At 42.0% G+C, this 22,482-nt stretch overlaps 1 protein-coding gene across 1 annotated transcript in view; it reads left to right on the top strand.

Annotated features, from left to right (window-relative positions):
• Window positions 1-22,482, top strand: part of ptprt (protein tyrosine phosphatase receptor type T) — a 1,095,010-nt gene that overhangs the window by 686,043 nt on the left and 386,485 nt on the right. Inside the window, exon 12 of the mRNA XM_068048566.1 lies at window positions 21,164-21,437. Within this exon, the coding sequence (XP_067904667.1) occupies window positions 21,164-21,437 (274 nt within the window). The remainder of the gene's footprint in view (window positions 1-21,163; window positions 21,438-22,482) is intronic.

Here is a 22,482-nt window from a genome sequence, read left to right as displayed (position 1 = left end):
CACATTTGCATTCTGAGAGACAGTTGAATGGAAAGACAATTGAAATGTTCACTGATTCAGTTAACAAGATTGATCTGGGAAATCATAATAATCAACCCTCTTTGTGTAAGAGCCAGAGCTCCACACCCCACTGAGTGTGACTGGAGAAGTTTAAGAATCAACAACCTTCGCAGACGATGCTGTTTCAAACAAAGAGCTGGTCACATGACTTACCTGCTAGCCGGGCTGGGAACTGTTTGAATTGTGCCTCACAGGAAGGTTTGTGCAGACTACAATTTGAAGACTAAAGAGAAGGAGGCTCTCTCTCAAGCAAAGTCCCAGGGACTCATGGAAGCAGCTTAAGACTCAAGACATCCTTCTGGTACCAGAGAAGCAAGTCTGAAAGTGTTCATTTGACCCCAGCGAGAACGCCAAGATCGCATTTGCAACCAAGGACTTTACAGCACAACCAAAGACAGTAACTGAATTCCATTTACTACTCCAAACCTCCCCCTTTAATTCTTTCCCCTCCTCTGTATCGATTTGTGTGTGTTTACCTCATATGCATGCTAGTGTGGTGGCATCGCATAGTTTAGTAATTTTTAACCGAGTTACAGTGATAAGGTTAATAAACTTACATCTTTCTTGTTTAAACCTGAGAAAACCTGTCCAGTTGGTTCATTTACAATTACAATTTAGAGAGCAGTAAGCAAGAACTCACTGAGGTGTTAAGCTAAAAACACTGTGTTTTAAAAGATAAACCCTGTTTCCTGCCAAAACGGGAAAGGGGAAATAGGGGAGCCTGAGACCCCTTCCTCACCCAGTTGTAACAGTTTGGGTAAAGACTTGGGGGGAGATGTAGTATAAGGGTCTGAAAGGGGGAATGTTGAGAAAGTGTAAAGAATACCTCCTACCATGATGATGTAAGAGATCACATATGAGACAGACTTAAAGAGAGATGCAGTGTGGCTTCAGAGGAGTCATACAACTGGTGTGAAGCTGTGCATAGTTATAATGTAATAAAGGCTAATGTTAAGGTGGCAGCATATCAACTAAACATACAACAATTTTAACTGCTCTTTAGCAACCAATACCTTGGCTCTTAACAACCAGCCCCTTGAGCCTTAGCAACCAATAGCTGGGCTTCAACAGGGCCTTAATGAGTAAAATCTGCTTTTTGTTCCTCCGATACTTCATTACTTTTCATGAGTCTTTTTCAAATAGGACCCATCCACAGAATAGCACAAAACATGGATGAATAGTCCATGGGCACTTTTGTTGAGGGAGATTCTTTATCCATATCTATCTTTTTGCTTAAATTGGCTAACAAAGGAAAATACAAATAGAATATCAAGTTGGATGTGGTGTTTCAGATAGATTGCACAAATATTCTTCTGCATTTGATGAAATGTCTGAAAATCTTTCACTTGGTATGATTGACTGTACTTTAGTGCCATTTCCCCCAAAAATACTTCATACAAAAGGTCTTGAGGCGGCAGCAGGAACTTTTAGTGTCTATTGATTTACCATTAAAAGGCTTGTCCTTCTTCACCTATCACATTGATGGATGTTGGGACTGCCCTGCCAATGGGAGGAAAATCCAGTCCATGGTATTTTCAGGGGGAGGTTGTATGGGCAATCTGAGACAAAGTCCAGAGGTCAGGAATCCGATGATGGTTGAGTATAGCAGTCTGAACCGTTTGAAATGGAAAGACATTTATAACTTCATTTCAGAAGAAACAGAACCCAAATGAAGATTGTCTTTGTGGGTGGTCTAAATTAACGAGAACAAATGTAATCAGTTTTTGTCAGCTCTGTGGGTTGCAAATACTGAGGCATCCGGAGGAAGCACTAAGCAAAATCATTACCATTTCTTTTTTCAAACTTAATAGGACTGTGGCTATTCAGTGCCATTAAAGAATACAGAAAACGTTTGTTCACAGAATGCTGACTGAATTTAAATGCAGTCACTTCAGCAGATGTTATTCACGTGACCAGTGCAGGCAATATGTTGAGATATGTTTTGAATGTTACCTTCCTCCCTTTTATTCGTGTTCACTTATCTCGAAAATTTTTGGGGACAGCACAAGTCGCATTTGACTTATTTTACAGCTGTTCGGCATTGATTGGTTCACAGTTTTACCATTTCAAAATATTCATTGCCACACCGCTATCAGTGCCTCATTCACATGGAATTGCTATCAAATGTCTCACTATTCATATTGGGAGTGCACTTTAGGTTAAACTTTACACCAAGTCACTGCTATTTTATTTCTATTTTCAATAATTTCTGCTAGCTGAAACGTCTCTCTCACACATGTGCATCTCCCTCTGTCCCTCTCTCCCTCTAATGCATAAATATGGCAGTTTGTAAAGAAATCTCCAGTAATTCTTGCCCAAGATCTATCATTATCTATTCTGCAACCATTCATCAAAACTCATTTATTGTTTGATTGGTGATGGGTCTGTTTTTGCTTCTCTTAATTATCACTTGCAATTGTTCCTTTTTAGTTTGGCTCAGTCATTTGGAATTCTAACAGAGAGCAGTGCAGATGAAAATGTGGATCTGCACCAAACAGCCATGACCTAGGTTCCTTATGCAGCATGTTTTTTTCTGATTATTACTGAGATTTGTCTGAGTAGTTCTTAATTGCAATCAAAATTTAACTGCTTTACATATTAATTGCTACATATCCTTGGGCAATTCAGACAATCTGGAGAAAATGATGCACAGTAATTTTTAATAGCATATTTGTCTTATTTGTTTAGGGTTTTTTTTATATTCGTTCATGGGATGTGGGATCACTGACAACGGCAGCATTTATTGCCCATCCCTAATTGCCTTTGAGAAGGTGGTAGTGAGCTGCCTTCTTGAATCACTGCAGTCCATGTGGGCTAGGAACACCTACAGTGCTGTTAGGAAGGGAGTTCCAGGATTTTGACACAGCGACAGTGAAGGAACGACAATATATTTCCAAGTCAGGATGGTGGGTGGCTTGGAGGGGAACTTGCAGGTGGTGGTGTTCCCATGCATCTACTGCTCTTGTCCTTCTAGGTGGTAAAGGTCACGGGTTTGGAAGGTGCTGTCTAAGGAGCCTTGGTGCATTGCTGCAGTGCATCTTATATATGGTACACACTGCTGCAACAATGCATCGGTCGTGAAGGGAGTGAATATTGGCAGTGGTGGATGGAGTGCCAATCAAGCAGGCTGCTTTATCCTGGATGGTGTCAAGTTTCTTGAGTGTTGTTGGAGCTGCACCCATCTAGGCAAGTGGAGAGTTTTCTATCACATTCCTGACTTGTGCCTGTAGATAGTGGACAGGCTTTGGGGAGTCAGGAGATGAGTTACTCGCCGCAGAATTCCCAGTCTCTGACCTGCTGTTGTAGCGATAGTATTTATGTGGCTGGTGCATTCCAGTTTTTCGTTTTTTCACAACCTCAATAGTCATTTCTTCAGTTAGCACTTGGTCAATTTAATTAAAGTCAGCTCAGATGAATAGTGATTTCAATCAGTTCTGAGAATTAAGTTCAATCTTGTTATAAGTATTTGGTCATAGACAGTGTTTTGGCAACTTGTGGTCATTTTGGAATTGTCTTGATCAGTGGCTTTGATGGAGTAATGGAAAGGTGCAACAATTTGACTTTATAAGAGGTTCTGATGTGCATTAGGGTAGCAAAATCATGGATGGTGCTATTGCTCCAAATGCACAGAGTAGATCTTGACCAATGTCGCTTTCTGATTCCTTACACAGAGCTTTATGAAAATGTTTATTGTATAGCTAATTTAGAAATACCATGCATGAAGTAAATAAATTACATTTTTTGTCTTTAACCTTTTATTAAACTTATTCAGTTGACCCATTTTTTCCTCTCACCTTCTTTTGATTCCTCTTAGAGCTTAAGTGTTATTTACCAGCCAGGCAAATAATAAGTTGAACTTCTCTGAGGCTTCTGCTGCTGCCACTGATCAGTTGGGCATTAGCAAGTGTGTAAGAGCACCATGGGCTAACTTGATCTTTGATCTTTCCTCCTTCATTAATGGGAAGGCCCTTGCATGTAATCTGAGCCAGCGTATGATCGAGGATCAAAGTGCTGCACCGCTGCATGATCTGTACTCTTTTACTATGTTATAATGCCCAGTGACAGTTAACCATAAAAGACTCAGTCTAGTAGGTATCTTGTATGCAGTTTGCAAATAAGTGCTGAAGCACTATATCTTCTACAGTAGTTAATTTGGAGGTCAACAGCTTTGATTTCCCCAGTCAACTATGTACTCCCAGCAGCAACAGAATGAGTAGTGGAGATTTTTTTTACTCTGGAGACTATGGGCAATTGTACATTTCAAAAGGCTGTTGCTTAGCTTAGAAAATGACAAAAGAAAGAAAAAAGTCAATTGGATTCTTCCATCAACATTTTTAGCCTTGGTTAGATTGCTATCAGTACCTGGCTGCTTGCACTATTGGGACTTAGCCTGGTTCATTCCTGTTCAATCTCAATGTCAAAATTAGAGCTGATGGTGTTCTTTCCAATATTTGGATGAGATAAATGATCGTCTTTATCTCTCTAAGACAAATGCAGTCTCCGTCACAAAATTAACTTCGAACACCCTTTTTGAAATGCTCAGTTTGTGACATTACAAACATTGTTTGAATAATAAAAGCAAATCATATAAATATATATGGATTTTAACATTGTCAGAAAGCTAAATACAATAAAATTGAATCAACAAATGCTTGGGCTAAAATCATGCTGGACAATATTAACAAATGCATTGTGTGTTCATATTAAATTTTCATTCTCGCGAAGGTATTAACCCTCATTGAACCTTTCTTGAAATAGTAGGCAGAAGAATGTCAAAAACACATTTATGCATTTGTTACTCAATTAGCACAGCATGAGTTCAATCCCAGTGACGGGGAAAATATTTGTATGGGAAATTAAGCTTTTTGCATAAAATAATACATTGAATTAATTTTTATGGATTAGCACTCCCAATGGAGAGAGTCGCTTGATAGGAGGACAAATTTGACCATGTAGGTTGGCATTGTTGCTGTGTTGGCACCACCCCGCTCGAACTTTACGGTCATTAACGTTAGGAGATTTGGGAAGGCTGCAAAACCAGTGCATCAATTTCTGTGCCTGTTTGTGTGATCCACCCTCCTATCAAGCAAAGCTGTGGGTTGAGAGTGCAAACTCGTAATATTTACCCTTTAATTTCGAAAATAATTTTTGTTTACCGGCAGGAATCTTCCCTTTTTTCTCATCTTTTAATTACTGCTAATTTTCGATCCATTTTTGCTGTTCTACTAATTAAATCAGTTTTCACTATCTTTGTTTCTGCTCAGCCACCTTCTGATTTCTGAGCATATCTGTTTCCATGTCAATGCAAATCCATTGTATTTATGCATTGAAGTGCAATGTATTCTCTGTACTCGACAACAGAGGGAGGAATGATTTGCGTGAAGGACTTTTGCCCACATATATTTCAACAAACACAACAACTTGTATTTATATAGTGCCTTTAACATTACAAGATGTCCTGAGGAGCATTATAGGCCAAATTTGACACTGAGTCACATAAGGAGATATTAGGGCAGATGGTGAAAAGCTCAAAGAGGTAAATTTTAAGGTATGCCTTAAAGGAGGAAAGAGTGAAAGAGAGGTGAAGTTGTTTAGGGAGGCAATTCCAGAGCTTAGGGCCCAGGCAGCTGAAGGCACAACCACCAATGGTGGAGCAATTAAAATCGCAGATGCTCAAGGGGCCAGAATTAGATGAGCGCAGGTATCTAGAAGGGTTATGGGGCTGGAGGAGAATTTAGAGATATAGAGGGGCCAGGCCATCAAGGAATTTGAAAACAAGGATGAGAATTTTAAAATGGAAGCATTGCTTGAGCAAGAGCCAATGAAGATCAGGGAGCACAGATGTGATGGGTGAATGAGACTCGGTGCGACTTAGGTCATGAGCAGCAGTGTTTTGGATGACCTCAAGTTTCACAGCTTCATTTTAGTAGCTTTCTAGCAATGATAAACTAATGCTTAGTTAAACAGTTCCTTAGTAAAATCCAGAATAACCATATTTCATCCAACATACATAGAAACATAGAAAATAGGAGCAGGAGTAGGCCATTCAGCCCTTCGAGCCTGCTGCGCCATTCATTATGATCATGGTTGATCATCCAACTCAGTAGCCTGTTCCCGCTTTCGCCCCATACCCTTTGATCCCTTTAGACCCAAGAGCTATATCTAACTCCTTCTTGAAAACATTACAATGTTTTGGCCTCAACTGTTTTCTGTGGTAGCCAATTCCACAGGCTCACCACTCTCTGGATGAAGAAATTTCTCCTCATCTCAGTCCTGAAAGGTTTACCCTGTATCCTTAGACTATGACCCCTGGTTCTGGACTCCCTCACCATCGGAAACATCCTTCCTGCATCTACCCTGTCAAGTGCTGTTAGAATTTTATAAGTTTCTATGAGATCCCCCCTCACTCTTCTGAACTCCAGCGAATATAATGCTAACCGACTCAATCTCTCCTCATACGTCAGTCCCGCCATCCCAGGAATCAGTCTGGTAAACCTTCGCTGCACTCCCTCTATAGCAAGAACATCCTTCCTCAGATAAGGAGACCAAAACTGCACACAATATTCCAGGTGTGGCCTGACCAAAGCCCTGTATAATTGCAGCAAGACATCCCTGCTCCTGTACTCGAATTCTTTCACTATGAAGGCCAATATACCATTTGCCTTTTTTACCACCTGTTGCACCTGCATGCTTACCTTCAGCGACTGGTGTACGAGAACACCCAGGTCTCGCTGCATATTCCCCTCTCTCAGTTTATAGCTGTTCAGATAATAATCTGCCTTCCTGTTCTTGCTACCCAAGTGGATAACGTCACATTTATCCACATTATACTGCATCTGCCATGCATTAGCCCACTCACTCAACTTGTCTAAATCATCCTGAAGCCTCTCTGCATCCTCCTCACAACTCACCCTCTCACCCAGTTTTGTGTCATCTGCAAATTTGGAGATATTACATTTAGCTCCCTCATCTAAATCATTAATGTATATTGTGAATAGCTGGGGTCCTAGCACCGATCCCTGCGGTACCCCACTAGTCACTGCCTGCCATTCGGATAAAGAACCGTTTATCGCTACTCTTTGTTTCCTGTCCGCCAACCAATTTTCTGTCCATCACAATACACTACCCCCAATCACATGCACTTTAATTTTACATGATATTCTCTGATGTGGGACTTTGTCGAAAGCCTTCTGAAAGTCCAAATAAACCATGACTTAGGACTGCGTTGTCCTTTGTAACATCAGGAATTTCCATGTGACTTTTTCTTTACATAATGTGATTGCGACACACTTGTGCTTCTGTATTGTTTGAAGTGCTGTTATGACCAAGTGAGGAAGGGGTCTAGCGGTTCTCTCTCAGCCTTTACCTGATTTGAATGGAACAGGGTTTAATTTTTTAAAACACCGTGTTTTTAGCTTCCCCTCTGTGAATCTTTGTGCACTGCTGTCCAATTGTAATGGCAAGGAAATCAACCAGACAGGTTTTCTTAGATTTAAGCAAGAAAGGTATAAGTTTATTAACCTTAAAACTCTAATTCGGTTAAAATGACTAAAAATACGCGACGCGACCACACTTGCATGCACACACGATAAACTCACACGCAGATAGAGACAGAAAAGGAGAAAGAATCAAGAGGAAAGGTTTGAAGCAACAGCTGGAGTTCATTTGCTATCTTTTGATTTCGCTGTAAAGTCTTTGGGTTGCAGTTAAATCTTACCGTCTCGTTGGGGCCCAGTGCACTCTTTCAAACTTGTTTTGATGGTTTTCTGTCTTCTTGAAATCCAGTTGTAGTCTCTGCTTTTCGTGAGAGAAAGAGTGAGTGAAACAGGGAGATGCTGTCTTCCTTCAAGTTCAGTTGCAGTCTGACCCAAACTGTTCTGTGAACACAATTCAAACCAAACCTGGGCCAGCAGGCAGACATCAAACTAGTTTGTTTTTAATTAACCTGCTCGGCATTTTTTTGGATTCTTTGAGTCTTAAAAGGCATCCTCAGTAGGGGGTTGGAATGCTGGCTTTCACATAGTGAATGTCTTATGATCAAAATTCATCCGGTTAATTGAACCAGGGAGCAGTCTTCTCCAGGCAACTGTCTCCCAGATTGTAAATGAGCTGTATGTTTTCAGCCACTGCTGTGATTTCTTTAAACAAGTCATCTTTTCAGTCCAGCAACAGTTTAAAATTAATGTTCCATATGACAAAATGAATATGCCTCATGCTTGGCAGGTGTGGTTTTCATCACAGTGCAGTTCCCAGCAGTGTTAACTGTTTTTATAGGACAAAGCTACAGATAGCATTATTTCGCTACATTCTGCTTGACCTCACTGCAGCGTTTAATCCAGTTGATCACACATTTCTTTCTTTCTTTCTCTCTTTTGCCTCCTTATCTTGAGAGACAATGGGTAAGCGCCGTGAGGTGGTCAGTGGTTTGTGGAGCAGTGCCTGGAGTGGCTATAAAGGCCAATTCTAGAGTGACAGACTCTTCCACAGGCGCTGCAGATAAAATTGGTTGTCGGGGCTGTTTCGCAGTTGGCTCTCTCCTTGCAATTCTGTCTTTTTTCCTGCCAACTGCTAAGTTTCTTCGACTCGCCACTCTTTAGCCCCGCCTTTACGGCTGTCCACCAGCTCTGGCGATCACTGACAACTGACTCCCATGACTTGTGGTCAGTGTCACAGGACTTCATGTCGCATTTGCAGATGTCTTTAAAGCGGAGACATGGGCGGCTGGTGGGTCTGATACCAGTGACAAGCTCGCTGTACAATGCGTCTTTGGGGATCCTGCAATCTTCCATGTGGCTCACATGGCCAAGCCATCTCAAGCGCCGCTGGCTCAGTAGGGTGTATATGCTGGGGATGTTGGCCACCTCGAGGACTTCTGCATTGGCGATACGGTCCTGCCACCTGATGCCAAGGATTCTCCGGAGGCAGTGAAGATGGAATGAGTCGAGACGTCGCTCTTGGCTGACATACGTTGTCCAAGCCTCGCTGCCATAGAGCAAGGTACTAAGGACACAGGCTTGAAACACTCGGACTTTTGTGTTTCATGTCAGTGCACCATTTTTCCACACCCTCTTGGCCAGTCTGGACATAGCAGCGGACGCCTTTCCCATGCGCTTGTTGATTTCTGCATCAAGAGACAGGTTGCTGGTGATAGTTCAGCCTAGGTAGGTAAACTGTTGAACCACTTCCAGAGCGTGGTCGCCGATATTAAAGGATGGATCATTTCTGACGTCCTGTCCCATGATCGTTTTCTTGAGGCTGATGGTTCGGCCAAATTCATTGCAGGCAGCCGCAATCCTGTCGATGGGTCTCTGCAGATACTCTTCAGTGTGGGATGTTAATGCAGCATCATCAGCAAAGAGGAGTTCCCTGATGAGGACTTTCCATACTTTGGTCTTCACTCTAAGACGAGCAAGGTTGAACAACCTGCCCCCTGATCTTGTGTAGAGGAAAATTCCTTCTTCTGAAGACTAGAACGCATGTGAGAGCAGCAGTGAGAAGAAGATCCCAAACAATGTAGATGCGAGAACACAGCCCTGTTTCACGCCACTCAGGATAGGAAAGGGGTCTGATGAGGCACCACTATGCTGAATTGTGCCTTTCATATTGTCATGGAATGAGGTGATGATACTTAGTAGCTTTGGTGGACATCCGATCTTTTCTAGTAGTCTGAAGAGACCACGTCTGCTGATAAGGTTGATCACACCATAGTCTTCATTATGGTCTAGCTTAGTGGCACTGCTCTTGCTTGGTTTCACTCTTACTTATGTGATCATAGCCAGAGCCTCTCCAGTAATGGCTTCTCTTCCACTCCAAAATCAGCACCTCAGGAGCACCTCAAGGATTCATCCTGCCCTCCTCCTTTTCTTCGTCTATGTGCCACCCTTTCATAATATCATTCCCAGATACTGGTCAATTTCTGTGTGTATGCCCAACTCTATCTCTCCAGCACCTCAGTCAACAACACCATTGATCCTGTTCTGGTCCAAAATACAATCTTAGAAAAGTCATAATTTCTTCCACCTAAACATTGGGAAGACTGAAGCCATGTCTTTTGACCCCCATTGTGACCTTTGTACCCTTGCCACTACTCCATCTTCTTACTTAGTCAGTGGCCGGAATTTTACACCCCCACAGGAGCAGGGGTGGGGGGGGAGGGGTGTTGGGTCTTAAAATTGAGTGGGAGGCAGGGTTGCCGGTCCTGCCTTCCTGTCCCTGCTGCAATTCTACGAGGGGTGGCAGAGGTGAGAAACGGATCACCTGCCCCAGGCCAATTAAGGCCCTTAAGTGGCCAATTAACTGCCACTTAACGGCCTCCACTTGCTGCCACTGGTGTATTACCAGCAGCAGGCAGGTAGCTCAGGCCCCATAGGAGGCTGCCCAGTTAAACCTGGCAGCCTCCTTTAGGCTGGGTTTTGCCCTCCTGATTGGGCACCCTGTGCGCCACGGAGGGCTCCCCCATGGCCCAACCACCCCCACTGAACTACATTCATCATTCCCCTCACCTGACCCCCACTTTTCTCACCGGGGCCCAGCCAATTGTCCCCAGCAAAGCCCCACAAACTTACCTTTTTTCCAGGGCCGGCGTCCCTCTTGCTCCTCTCTCTGGCTGCAGTTCCAGCAGTGGCCACGACTCCCAGTGACGCTGCTGGGACTGAGAGCTGCCGGCCTGCTGATTGGCCAGCAGCTCTTGGAGGCAGGTCTTCCTGCTTCAGAGGGGCGGAAGTCCCGCCTGAGGCCAATTAAGGGCCACATAAAATTATAGCGTTGTTCCCAGTCCTGCCAGAGGCAGGTTTGCCCCCAGATTTTTGGCCTCCAGCCCAATGTAAAATTCCGGCAAGTGTCTCAAGCTTAAGCAGACTGTTCACATCCTTGGTCTCCTGCTCAACCTTGAGCCAAGAGTGCTTTCTAGCTCCGTAACATTGCTTGCTTCCAACCCTACTTCAGCCCATCAATTACTCAAGCCACTGTCACTTCCAGCCTAAAGGGGGCAATCTTTGACTTCTGCTCAAAATGTAAGTAAAGATAGTGGAGCGTCTGGACTGCCAGACCAAAGCCAGCATCCAGAGGGCCCAAAGAATTTTTGGGACTGATTTAAATGCCGCAGTCAAGCTGTGGGTGCGCCAGTGCAGCTTGCCTGTTGTGGGAAGTTAAGAAATCAGCCAGCTCCCATGCTGAGCTGACCAGCTTGTCAGGTCTTGTGGGGGATGTGATCCTGGGGATTGAGGCCTAGCATGGACTGACAGCATGGACTGACAAGGTCCCACATGGTAGGCTGGTCCAGAAGGTTCGAACACATGGGATCCAGGGTGAACTAGCCAATTGGATACAAAATTGGCTTGGTGATAGGAGGCAGAGGGTGGTAATGGAGGGTTGTTTTTCAGATTGGAGGCCGGTGACCAGTGGTGTGCCCCAGGGCTCTGTTAATTAATTATGGTATTAGTGCAATAGAGAGGTATGACCTAAGTTCAGAGACCAGGATGTAGAAGCAGTTTGGGTAGAGATGTGAAATCATAAAGGCAAGAATTCACTTGTGGGAGTGGTGTGCAGGCCACCTAACGTTAACCACACTGTAGGTCGGGGTATAAAGGAAGAAATAATGGCAGCTTGTCAGAAAGGTACAGCGATAATTATGGGGGATTTTAACCTACATATAGACTGGAAAAATCAGGTGGACAGAGGTAGCCTAGCTGAGAAGTACACAGAATGTTTTCGGGATAATTTCTTGGAACAATACGTTCTGGAGCCAACGAGAGAGCAGGCTATACTAGACCTGGTATTTTGCAACAAGATAGGATTAATTAATGACCTCATATTTAAGGCACCCCTAGGTAGCAGCAATCATAATATGTTTGAATTTTACATTCAGTTTGAGGGAGAGAAGAGTGGGTCCAAGACTAGTATTTTAAACTTAAATAAGGGCAATTATGAGTGCTAGCTAAAGTGAACTGAGAAATCAGGTTAAGGGACAGGTCAATAGAGATGCAATGGCAGACATTTAAGGGGATATTTCAGAATACACAGGATTGATACATTTCAACGAGAAAGAAAAATTCCAAGGGTGGGACTTGACATCTGTGGTTAACTAAAACAGTTAAAGATAGTATCAAACTTAAAGAAAAAGCCTATAATTGCACAAAGATGGGAAGCAGGTCAGAAGATTGGACAGAATATAAAAAACAGCAAAGAATGACTAAAAGATTGATAAGGAAAGTAAAATTAGAGTATAAGAGAAAGCTAGCTAGAAATATAAAGACAGATAATAAGAGTCTCTATTCTTTGGCCTCATTATCTTGCGAGACAATGGGTAAGCGCCTGGAGGTGGTCAGTGGTGTGTGGAGCAGCGCCTGGAGTGACTATAAAGGCCAATTCTAGAGTGACAGGCTCTTCCACAGGTGCTGCAGAGAAATTTGTTTGTCGGGGCTGTTACACAGTTGGCTCTCCCCTTGCGCTTTTGTCTTTTTTCCTGCCAACTGCTAAGTCTCTTCGACTCGCCACAATTTAGCCCCGCCTTTATGGCTGCCCGCCAGCTCTGGCGAACGTTGGCAACTGACTCCCACGACTTGTGATCAATGTCACAGGACTTCATGTCGCGTTTGCACACGTCTTTAAAGCGGAGACATGGACGGCCGATGGATCTGATACCAGTGGCGAGCTCGCTGTACAATGTGTCTTTGGGGATCCTGCCATCTTCCATGCGGCTCACATGGCCAAGCCATCTCAAGCGCCGTTGACTCAGTAGGGTGTATAAGCTGGGGATGTTGGCCGCCTTGAGGACTTCTGTGTTGGAGATACGGTCCTGCCACCTGATGCCAAGTATTCTCCGGAGGCAGCGAAGATGGAATGAATTGAGACGTCGCTCTTGGCTGACATACGTTGTCCAGGCCTCGCTGCCATAGAGCAAGGTACTGAGGACACAGGCTTGATACACTCGGACTTTTGTGTTCCGTGTCAGTGCGCCATTTTCCCACACTCTCTTGGCCAGTCTGGACATAGCAGTGGAAGCCTTTCCCAAGCGCTTGTTGATTTCTGCATCTAGAGACAGGTTAGTGGTGATAGTTGAGCCTAGGTAGGTGAACTCTTGAACCACTTCCAGAGCGTGGTCGCCAATATTGATGAATGGAGCATTTCTGATGTCCTGTCCCATGATGTTCGTTTTCTTGAGGCTGATGGTTCGGCCAAATTCATTGCAGGCGGCCGCAAACCTGTCGATGAGACTCTGCAGGCACTCTATAGATATTTAAAAAAGAAAATAGTTAGCAAAGTCAGTGTTTGTCCGATAGAAAGTGGGTCTGGGGAATTAATACTGGATAATAAGAAGATGGCAGATGAATTGAACAGATGTCTTGCATCGGTCTTCACTATTGAAGGTACAAGTAACATCCCAGTATTTAGATGTAAGTTAGGAAATAGAAGGGAGAGAGGAACTCAAGAAAATTACAATCATCAGGGAAGTCGTACTGAATAAATTTTTGGAGCTGCTGATTTCAAAGGCCTTCGGGTCATGATGGACTTCATCCTAGTGTGTTAAAAGAAGCGGCTAGTGAGATAGTTGATGCGGTAGTTTTAATTTTCCAAAATTCCCTAGATTCGGGAAGGTTCCATTAGATTGGAAAATAGCAAAAGTAACTCCTTTATTCAAAAAGGGAGGGAGACAGAAAGCAGGAACCTACAGGCCAGTTAGCTTAACATCTGTCTTACGGAAAATGTTAGAAGCTATTATTAAAGACGTTATAGCAGGATATTTAGAAAAATTCAAGGTAATCAGGCAGAGTTAACATGGTTTTGTGAAAAGGAAATCATGTTTAACCAATTTATTGGAGTTCTTTGAGGGAGTTATATGTGCTGTGGATAAATGAGAACCAGGGAATGTATTGTACTTAGATTTCCAGAAAGCATTTGATAAGGTGCCACATCAAAGATTATTGCAGAAACTGAATGCTTATGGTGTAGAGGGTAACATATTAGCATGGATAGAAGATTGGCTAGCTAACGAAAAACAGGGAGTAGGCAAAATTGGGTAATTTTCTGGTTGGTAAGATGTAATGAGTGGTGTGCCACAGGGATCTGTGCTGGGGCTTCAACTTTTTACAATTTATATAAATGACTTAGATGAAGGGACTAAAGGTACGGTTGCTAAATTTGCTGATGGCACAAAGATAGGTAGGAAAGTAACTTGTGATGAGGACATAAGGAGGCTACAAAGGGATATAAATAGGTTAAGTGAGTGGGCAAAGACCTGGCAAATGGAGTATAATGTGGGAAAGTGGGAAATTGTCCACTCTGGCAGGAAGAATAAAAAAGAAGCATATTATCTAAATGGTGAGATATTGCAGAGTTCTGAGATGCAGAGGGATCTGGGTGTTCTAGTACATGAATCGCAAAAGGTTAGTATGCAGGTACAGCCATGTAATTAGGAAAGCTAATAGAATGTTATCATTCATCACGAGAGGAATTAAACACAAAAGTAGGAAGGTTATGCTTCAGCTATATAGGGCTTTGCTGAGACCACATCTGGAGTACTGTTTACAGTATTGGTCTTATTTAAGGAAGGATGTAAATGTGTTGGAGGCAGTACAGAGATGGTTTACTAGACTGATACCTGGAATGGGCGGGCTTGCTTATGAGGAAAGATCGGACAGGCTAGGCTTGTATCCGCTGGAATTTAGAAGAGTAAGAGGCAACCTGATTGAAATATATAAGATCCTGAGGGGTCTTGACAGGGTGGATGTGGAAAGGATGTTTCCCCTTGTGGGAGAATCTAGAACTAGGGGTCACTGTTTAAAAATAAGGGGTTGCCCATTTAAGACAGAGATGAGGAGAAATTTGTTCTCGCAGAAGGTCGTGAGTCTTTGGAATTCTCTTCCTCAAAAGATGGTGGAAGCAGAGTCTTTGAATATTTTTAAGGCAGAGGTAGATAAATTCTTGATAAGTAAGGGAGTGGAAGGTTATCGGGATCGGTGGAAATGTGGAGTAATCAGTTCAGCCATGAACTTATTGAATGGTGGAGCAGACTCTAAGGGCTGAGTGGCCTACTCCTGCTCCTAATTCATATGTTCGTATGTAAGAACAAACTTTGTCGTGCAGGCACAGATTCATACCTTTTCATAGTGTGAAGCGTAAGGTCAATAGTTTAAGATAAATTTGCGAATGCAGAGTATTATATACCAGTGCATTCACTTTTATGGATGCAGCATTATTCCTCATTATAGAATATAAATGCATAGGCACTTTTAATGTAACTAGGAAATTTAAGTTAGTCATGCCCAATAAATTCTAATGCATGTGAGAAAAGTCCAGCATGGTCAATTAGCAGTAAAGACTGGCTTCACGGTTATAGGTTTTAAGATTTATTGCTAACTATTTTATGAGTGATAAATAGAATATTCAGAATAAAGGCAGCACAGTTCTGAATATAAAAGCAAGTACCTTTTAAGACTGGTGTCTATTGTACTGATAATGACTGTCGAAACTATGCAGTTCCAGAGAACAGTCAGCAGAATGGTAGAAGAACCAGCTTGAATTAAATTGGTGTGAAGTAATTGGAAAGGAAAAGTTGAGAAATGGAAGGCCGATTTAGCAACACAAACATCAATAACTTTAATTAAGGCACAGCGATGACCATAACAAAGAACTGGATTCTCTGATTTTTGGGGTCTTATTTGTTCCTGAATTGGATCTTTAAAAAACTAGAGAAAATCTGTGCTTTTTTGGATCAAGAATTAAACAAAAAGCTGCTGTGACGAAACCTGGTAGGCCAGATATTCCACTTTAGCTGAGTTGGGATACATCTCAAGCAATCATAAAAAGCAACCTTGGCCAATTTTCTTGTCATTTGTAAAATTTTGGTGGGCTTCCTCATCCCCACAGAGGCATCTACTTGCACTAGAGCTAAAAATTGGCTGTGAGAGGCCTGTATAGTGTCACTGGCAGAAGCAATGCTGCCCATATCAATCTGATAAATCATTTATTTTGTTTTTAACTTGGCACCAGAGTCTAAGAAATCAATTCTTCAATGATCAATTGCACATATTTTTGAAAAAGTTTTAAATGCCTCAGCAACAGACATAGCAATGCCAGATACCAATGAAAAAATGACATCCCCTGTGTCCTGCATTGCTATGGCAGAAATGCTGTGAAATACTTTGGGAGGAATTTTATGCTCTTTCCCCACGGTGGGTTTGGAGGTGGGGAGATCATAAAATTAGGTGGGATGATGGCAGGGGGAGGTGGGGGCCCATTGAGAGTCACGCCCCTGTCCTTGCTACCAAAGCCCCTACACCTCTCCCCCCATGACCCCTACCCCATGAAACCCCTCCTGCCTGCGGCCTGGATCCAGTGCCATTGCTGGCCTGTGTGCTGGTGCTGATCAGTGAAAGAGCTGTCGGCCTCTGATTGGCTGGCAGCTTTCCGAGGGTGGGATTTCTGTCACGGGGTCCTTGATCTCATGGAAGGCTCACTGCTGTCCACTTAAGTGCTTGATTAACCCTAGATTCGGTGGGCCTTCCACAGAAGAGGCCGCACGGGGTTCTCATGTTGCGTTTTCCAGACGTTGAGACCCCTGTCGCCAGCATAAAGTCCCGGCCGCTGTGTGATGGATTTGTATCATTTGCATATTATTACAATATGCCTGTCCCGATGTGAACAGATCCTCCACCACTTCTGGTGTGAAATCCCAGAAGTGGTAAGGACATGCAGGGAGCCAGTCAATCAGCTTTCACTGCATTTTCCACCTCAATCTGCTTGAGTTATGTTGGAGAACCAGTGAAATGATGACTTGATCTTCCTCATGTAGGTCTTGGAAGCAAGGTGGAGTGGCGGGTATTCAATCAGGGGAGGTGAGTTAGGCAATCTGGAGGAAGACAGCAACCATGAGAGAGAGGGAGGCAGCTCCACATTCAGTTAAGTGTTTTTTTTAATTTACCATTTTGGTAATGGACTGCTGGCTAAGCTGCATGTAGATCAAGTTTTCCTGAATGCAGAAGGATATCTAGGCCTTTGTATCACTGTCTTGCCACTTCCCAAGATGAAACTTAACTTTGCTGTAATTTTACATTAAAGTAGTAACATGGTGCAACTATTTGTGTTTTTGTTAGAATTTGAAGAATGTTGTAATTTCTTAATATATGTATATAAAACTGTCTCCAGTTTTTGATTTATGTAATAATACCAAAAACATAAGCGCTGCAGGGCCTAATTTAAAAGTAGCTCTTACCATTCAGAAATAGTAACTCCTGATTGTGAAAGGACTTTAATTATGTCGCTATGCACTTTGACCAACAAAAGTTAGGAAAAGGTGGACATACTGTCAAAGTAAAATAAGCAGTAGACTCCTGCCTTTGCCCCTTCTGTCCCACACACTATGAAAGTGTTGTTGTTGGACCTTCCTGGAATATAGTGTCAAGAAAACATGCTATAGCAAATGAGGATTTTTAATTTATCGGTTGGAAACCTACATTAAACTTTTTAATAGGAGCTAAGATCGTACAGTTAACTTTTAAAAAGCTGGCAGCTAAGATGGCCACCACAATTTGCATTGAAATACCTCACATTCCAGGACATCGAATCGGAGACACATGTGTAACAAGGTTTCATCCAGGACAATGCCTCATGAATTTGAAAACAGCTAACAGCTTCACTTCTAATGGCAAAACATTCAAAGCCATCTTGGAACATTAACAGTGGTGTCATACCTCCAGGGGATGAACATTGAAACAATGAGACTTGACAGAGATTGAAAATACCTAGACTTGGATCTAATTAAATTGCAAACGAGGACACTGGACAATCATTTGACTGCTTCCCCATTCGTGGAAAAACTAGCAGTCTTTTGCAAAAGGACAAGCTCCTGAAATTTTGAAGCAGACAAGCTTTGAGTGCTAACCAGACAAGACAGTGGGACCTTGTCTCTCTCTCTCCAGATAACATCACAAGATTGAAACCTGTCTGCGATTGTGGAACATCCAAGTCTACCATTGCTACAGACAGAGACCCCAGGGAGGAAAGCCACCTAAAGCTCTGTCTCCAAGAAAAACAAAGTGCACTCCTACCAGCCAGAGACTTCAAGATCACAACTTCAGCCAGAAGACAACAGAATTACTAGACCCCACAGACTGTATATATTTGTTCTGGACTCTAATCCAATCCAACTATCCCTTATCACTCTGTAACCAGTTTGTATGTGTGATTCTCATGTATGTGTATGAGTGAAAGTGTAGCGTAGTTTTATTATTTTATCTAGATCGGGTTTAGTTTTTTTTAAGTACAATAAACTCACATCTTTCTTGTTTAAACTCAAGAAATCCTGTCCGATTGGTTCTTTTACAATCACAACAAAGGTAAAAGGGAAAACACTCACTGAAGTGGTAATCACATCTACTGTTTTCAAAGGAATAAAGCCTGTTGCGGTCAAACAAGGAGAAGGACAAGAGGGGAGCCTTGTGACCTCTCCTCACCTGATCAGAACAATAGCTAAAAACAGAACAACAAAAATCGAGGCTGTCAGTTGGGCAAGTTGGTCACAGCCATTATTTTACGGCCTCCTTAACATTACTTTTAAGGCCTGCACCAAGTTGCAACAGTGGAAAAATACTGCACATGCACTGATAATTTTTGTACAGTGATTTGCCGGTGATGAATTGACTGTTTGTTAATTTTTCTTACTAAGCAACTTGTGTTTACCACCATAAATATGCAAAACATTTAACTGCATAACACATTTTGATGATACTTAATCCTCTCAAAGTAATGTTGAGTGTTTTTTGTGCTAACTACATGAAGTCCCTGTTTATTCAGCAGGATAAGCATTAAGGTGAAAACTCAGAGAGCAGAAGAATAAAAATGTTGTTACTGCATTCAGTAGCAGCAATGAAAGACTCGATGTTGTGTTCTTAGAATGGTGCCAGCATGCCTTCACTAAAAAAATACAAGTGGATTCTAAACACAGCCCTCTATAGACAGCTCTCACTGTATTGCATAATATTTCCATTCTGCATAACTAATATCTTAGTGATTAGATTTTGGACTAATGTCCCATTCAGAATTCTGAATTAAATTCAATTTAAATTGAATTATTCAAATTTGAATTTCATTATCTCAGGAATGTTAAGTAATCAGGTCAATGCTTCCTCAGCATCCTATTTGTCCTCCCAGTATATCTATGATACACAATATATCTTGTAGAAAAGCAATCTTTATTTTTGCTTTTTTACCTGCTATGTTTTATTAAGTAAAATCTGATTTGTTCTGTTGTTCAGATTAAAGTTACCATTTTAAAGTAAAATTAACTTTTAAATGATACAATGCAATTCCTTCTATATGGGGAACTTAATGAAATTTAGTTGATGTTTGCATTAACACAGAGTTATGGGAAGTACTTGAATTGACTAGCAGTCCTATTGAATGTTCTTGTCCCTATCGCATCCTCTTCCAATGTTTCAATGGCAAACTTGGTCTTCAACACTGTCCAAAATACCATTTAAATATTGCAAAAAAGAAATAAAATCATACTCTTCTCAAAGCAGTTGTCACAACAGCAGCAATGCCCATGCTCAGTTAAAGTTTACTACAAAACATTCCCAAAGGCACAAGTGCTTTAAAGTTGTTATCAGATGAATATACCATCTTGGAATGTTGTATAAATTTAGTCAAACTCCTGAAAATTTGACAAGGGACTCCCAATTATGTTTGGCTTGCAGAAGCTCTGCACTAGCATACCTTCATAAAAATTCTGTTTTAAAAAATTTCTTTGAAAAGGCAGATGCTGCCTTTGAATCCAAGAATGTCAGTTCCCAACTTCTACTGAAAGTGCTATACATAGAAGTTAGAAAGTGGAAACATGCCAGTTGACCCAACCAATGTTTCAGTGTTCACTTTACATGCAAGCGAATAGTTCTTAATCACACTACCCACCCTGTTCTCATATCACCTCAACCTCTTTTCCTTCATCCACCTATTCCATCTAACCTTGAATACTTTCTGCCTCAATCACTAGCACTGGTGGTGAATTCCACAGCCTTAGAGCTCTCTATAAAGCTTTCTCTTGCCTTCTGTTCTGAATCACTTTCATTATTTTTAAAATTTTATTTGATTCTATTAATTTTGCATTGGCAGACTCTCATTCTTGACCACTGAACAACTGGAAACAGCCTGCCTCCAACAATTCTGTTCCATTTTTTCATAATTTTAAACAGTTTTATCACATCACCCCATATTCTGTATTGTTCTAGTGAAATTGAATTCTTTCAATAAATGCATATATTTCCAGGTGCAAAATACTGTACAAGTTTAGTGTTGGTGCAAAGTAATTTCCTTTGCAAAGTAAATGCAGGCCCAGGGCTTAACCTAACAGCGTTAGGTTAAGCAGCGTTAGACTCCTGGAGTGCTAATGTTACATTTTGATCTTGTCCACCTGTCAGGAATGGTATGGGCAAAGGGGTTAAATGGTTGGCCGGCACCATGTGTTCCCCACCCTCTTCCACTATTTTAACTTCATACAGGCACATGAGGGCTGCCCCAGGCAGACAGGGGCCTACTTTATACAAGAAAGTTACAGCCGATGACATTAATGGCCCCACAACCCCATTTTTGGGAGGCCTACAAGGTGCCAAACCCATCAGGAAAAAATGCTGCTGGCAGGCAAGAGAATGGCCAGAAAAGGCAAGGCTTTTTTTTTAAGTTTTCTGTCGATTTCATGTGGGCTAGGCGGTGCCGGTGTGCTCGTCCAGGTCCCGCAAGGAATCCTTGGCTCCTTGTTCCTTGGCCTTCCCTCTCTTTGCCTCCACCAGCAGCTATTTGTAGACCACCTCCCCCCAGTCACCAGGAGAGTCGTTGCACCAGAAAAGGTTGAAATATAACAGTTGGATGGAGCCATGCAAGATTTAAACACAAAGATGAGAATTTGAAAATTGAGTTGTTGGGGTAGCAGGAGCCAAAATCGGTCAGCAAGGATAGGGGCAATGTAAATAGGCCTTTGCTTAGCTGGAACCAGAACTGCAGCCATTGGTCTGATACTGGAATGATGGCATAAAATGGGACATTGGTTCCAAACTAAAATACTGCATTTTTTCAAGTATTTTAAATGCTATTCTCTTCTGCTTTCTCACAGTGCCTATCAACTGGTTGTTAAAGAAGAACACTTACAAAAATCCAGGAGAGCAGCAGATATTATTGAGTGCTTTCCTGTCCCAGTCGGCTACAAGAATGCTTCTGTACTTGATTCACTGCATTACACTGCTGCAGAGCTGAAACCTGTGAACCTTCCTATGACCCAGCCATTTACTGTTGGAGATAACAAAACGTACAATGGCTATTGGAACCCACCACTTTCCCCACTGAAAAGCTACAGCATATACTTTCAAGCTCTCAGCAAAGCTAATGGGGTAGGTACTGTTTGTTACTGAAAGAGATTTCCAAAAATAGGAATACATCAAAAATGCACATTTCACACCTCTGAATATTTGGAATGTAGATTATCTATTGTAGTTCCACAAATCAGAAAAAATAGTAAACTTTTAAATTTCAAATATAGTTTAAACTCTTTAGAAATCTCTTCTCGCCCAAGATACCAGCATTTTGTGCAAAACTTGAGTGAGTTATCTGTAAATTTATTTAAACTCTCAGCTATTCATATTATCGCTGTTTTGGATAAGGCAAAATGTCCCTGTAAAAAATATCTTATAAAACACTTAAGGGAATGGATAGAGTAAAATTTAACAGAGATCATAGTTCTTCAATCATGAACATCGATTTTAAAAAATGGACATGGTTCCGAGCAGCAAATGGGCAATTTGGGGTACAATTTTCATCTTCACTTCCTGGGTGATGATCTGGGAGAGCTAATCGGCATCCCATTGTACAACCAGCCTGATTTTCATCTATTTGAAATCAATGGGATGAAAATCGGAAGAGTTCAAAAGCAGACAGGTAATTCATTCTGCCAGATTACTGCCCAGGCAGTGAAGGTAAAAATTACTGTCTTTATCATAAAGAACAATGAACAAAACCTCTAATACACTCAAAAGAATGTGTCAGATGAAATGTGCAAAATGAACTGGCACCGAGAGAAATTTTCTTTTTTATTCATTCAAAAGGCAAGGCTGAAGTATTTGCATCCATCTTCAGCCAATCCGATTCACTCCACATGATATCAAGAAACAACTGAAGGCACTGGATACTGCAAAGACTATAGGCCCTGACAACATTCCGGCAATAGTACTGAAGACTTGTGCTCCAGAACTAGCCGTGCCCCTAGCCAAGCTGTTCCAGTACAGCTACAACACTGGCTTTTATCCAACAATGTGGAAAATGGCCCAAGTTTGTCCTGTACACAAAAAGCAGAACAAATCCAACCCGGCCAATTACCGCCCTATCAGTTTACTCTCGATCATCAGCAAAGTGATGGAAGGGGTCATCGACAGTGCTATC

The sequence above is a fragment of the Heterodontus francisci genome, chromosome 16, assembly GCF_036365525.1.
Source record: "Heterodontus francisci isolate sHetFra1 chromosome 16, sHetFra1.hap1, whole genome shotgun sequence".
In the NCBI taxonomy this organism is placed as follows: domain Eukaryota; kingdom Metazoa; phylum Chordata; class Chondrichthyes; order Heterodontiformes; family Heterodontidae; genus Heterodontus; species Heterodontus francisci.
This window is presented reverse-complemented; position numbering and strand designations above follow the sequence as displayed.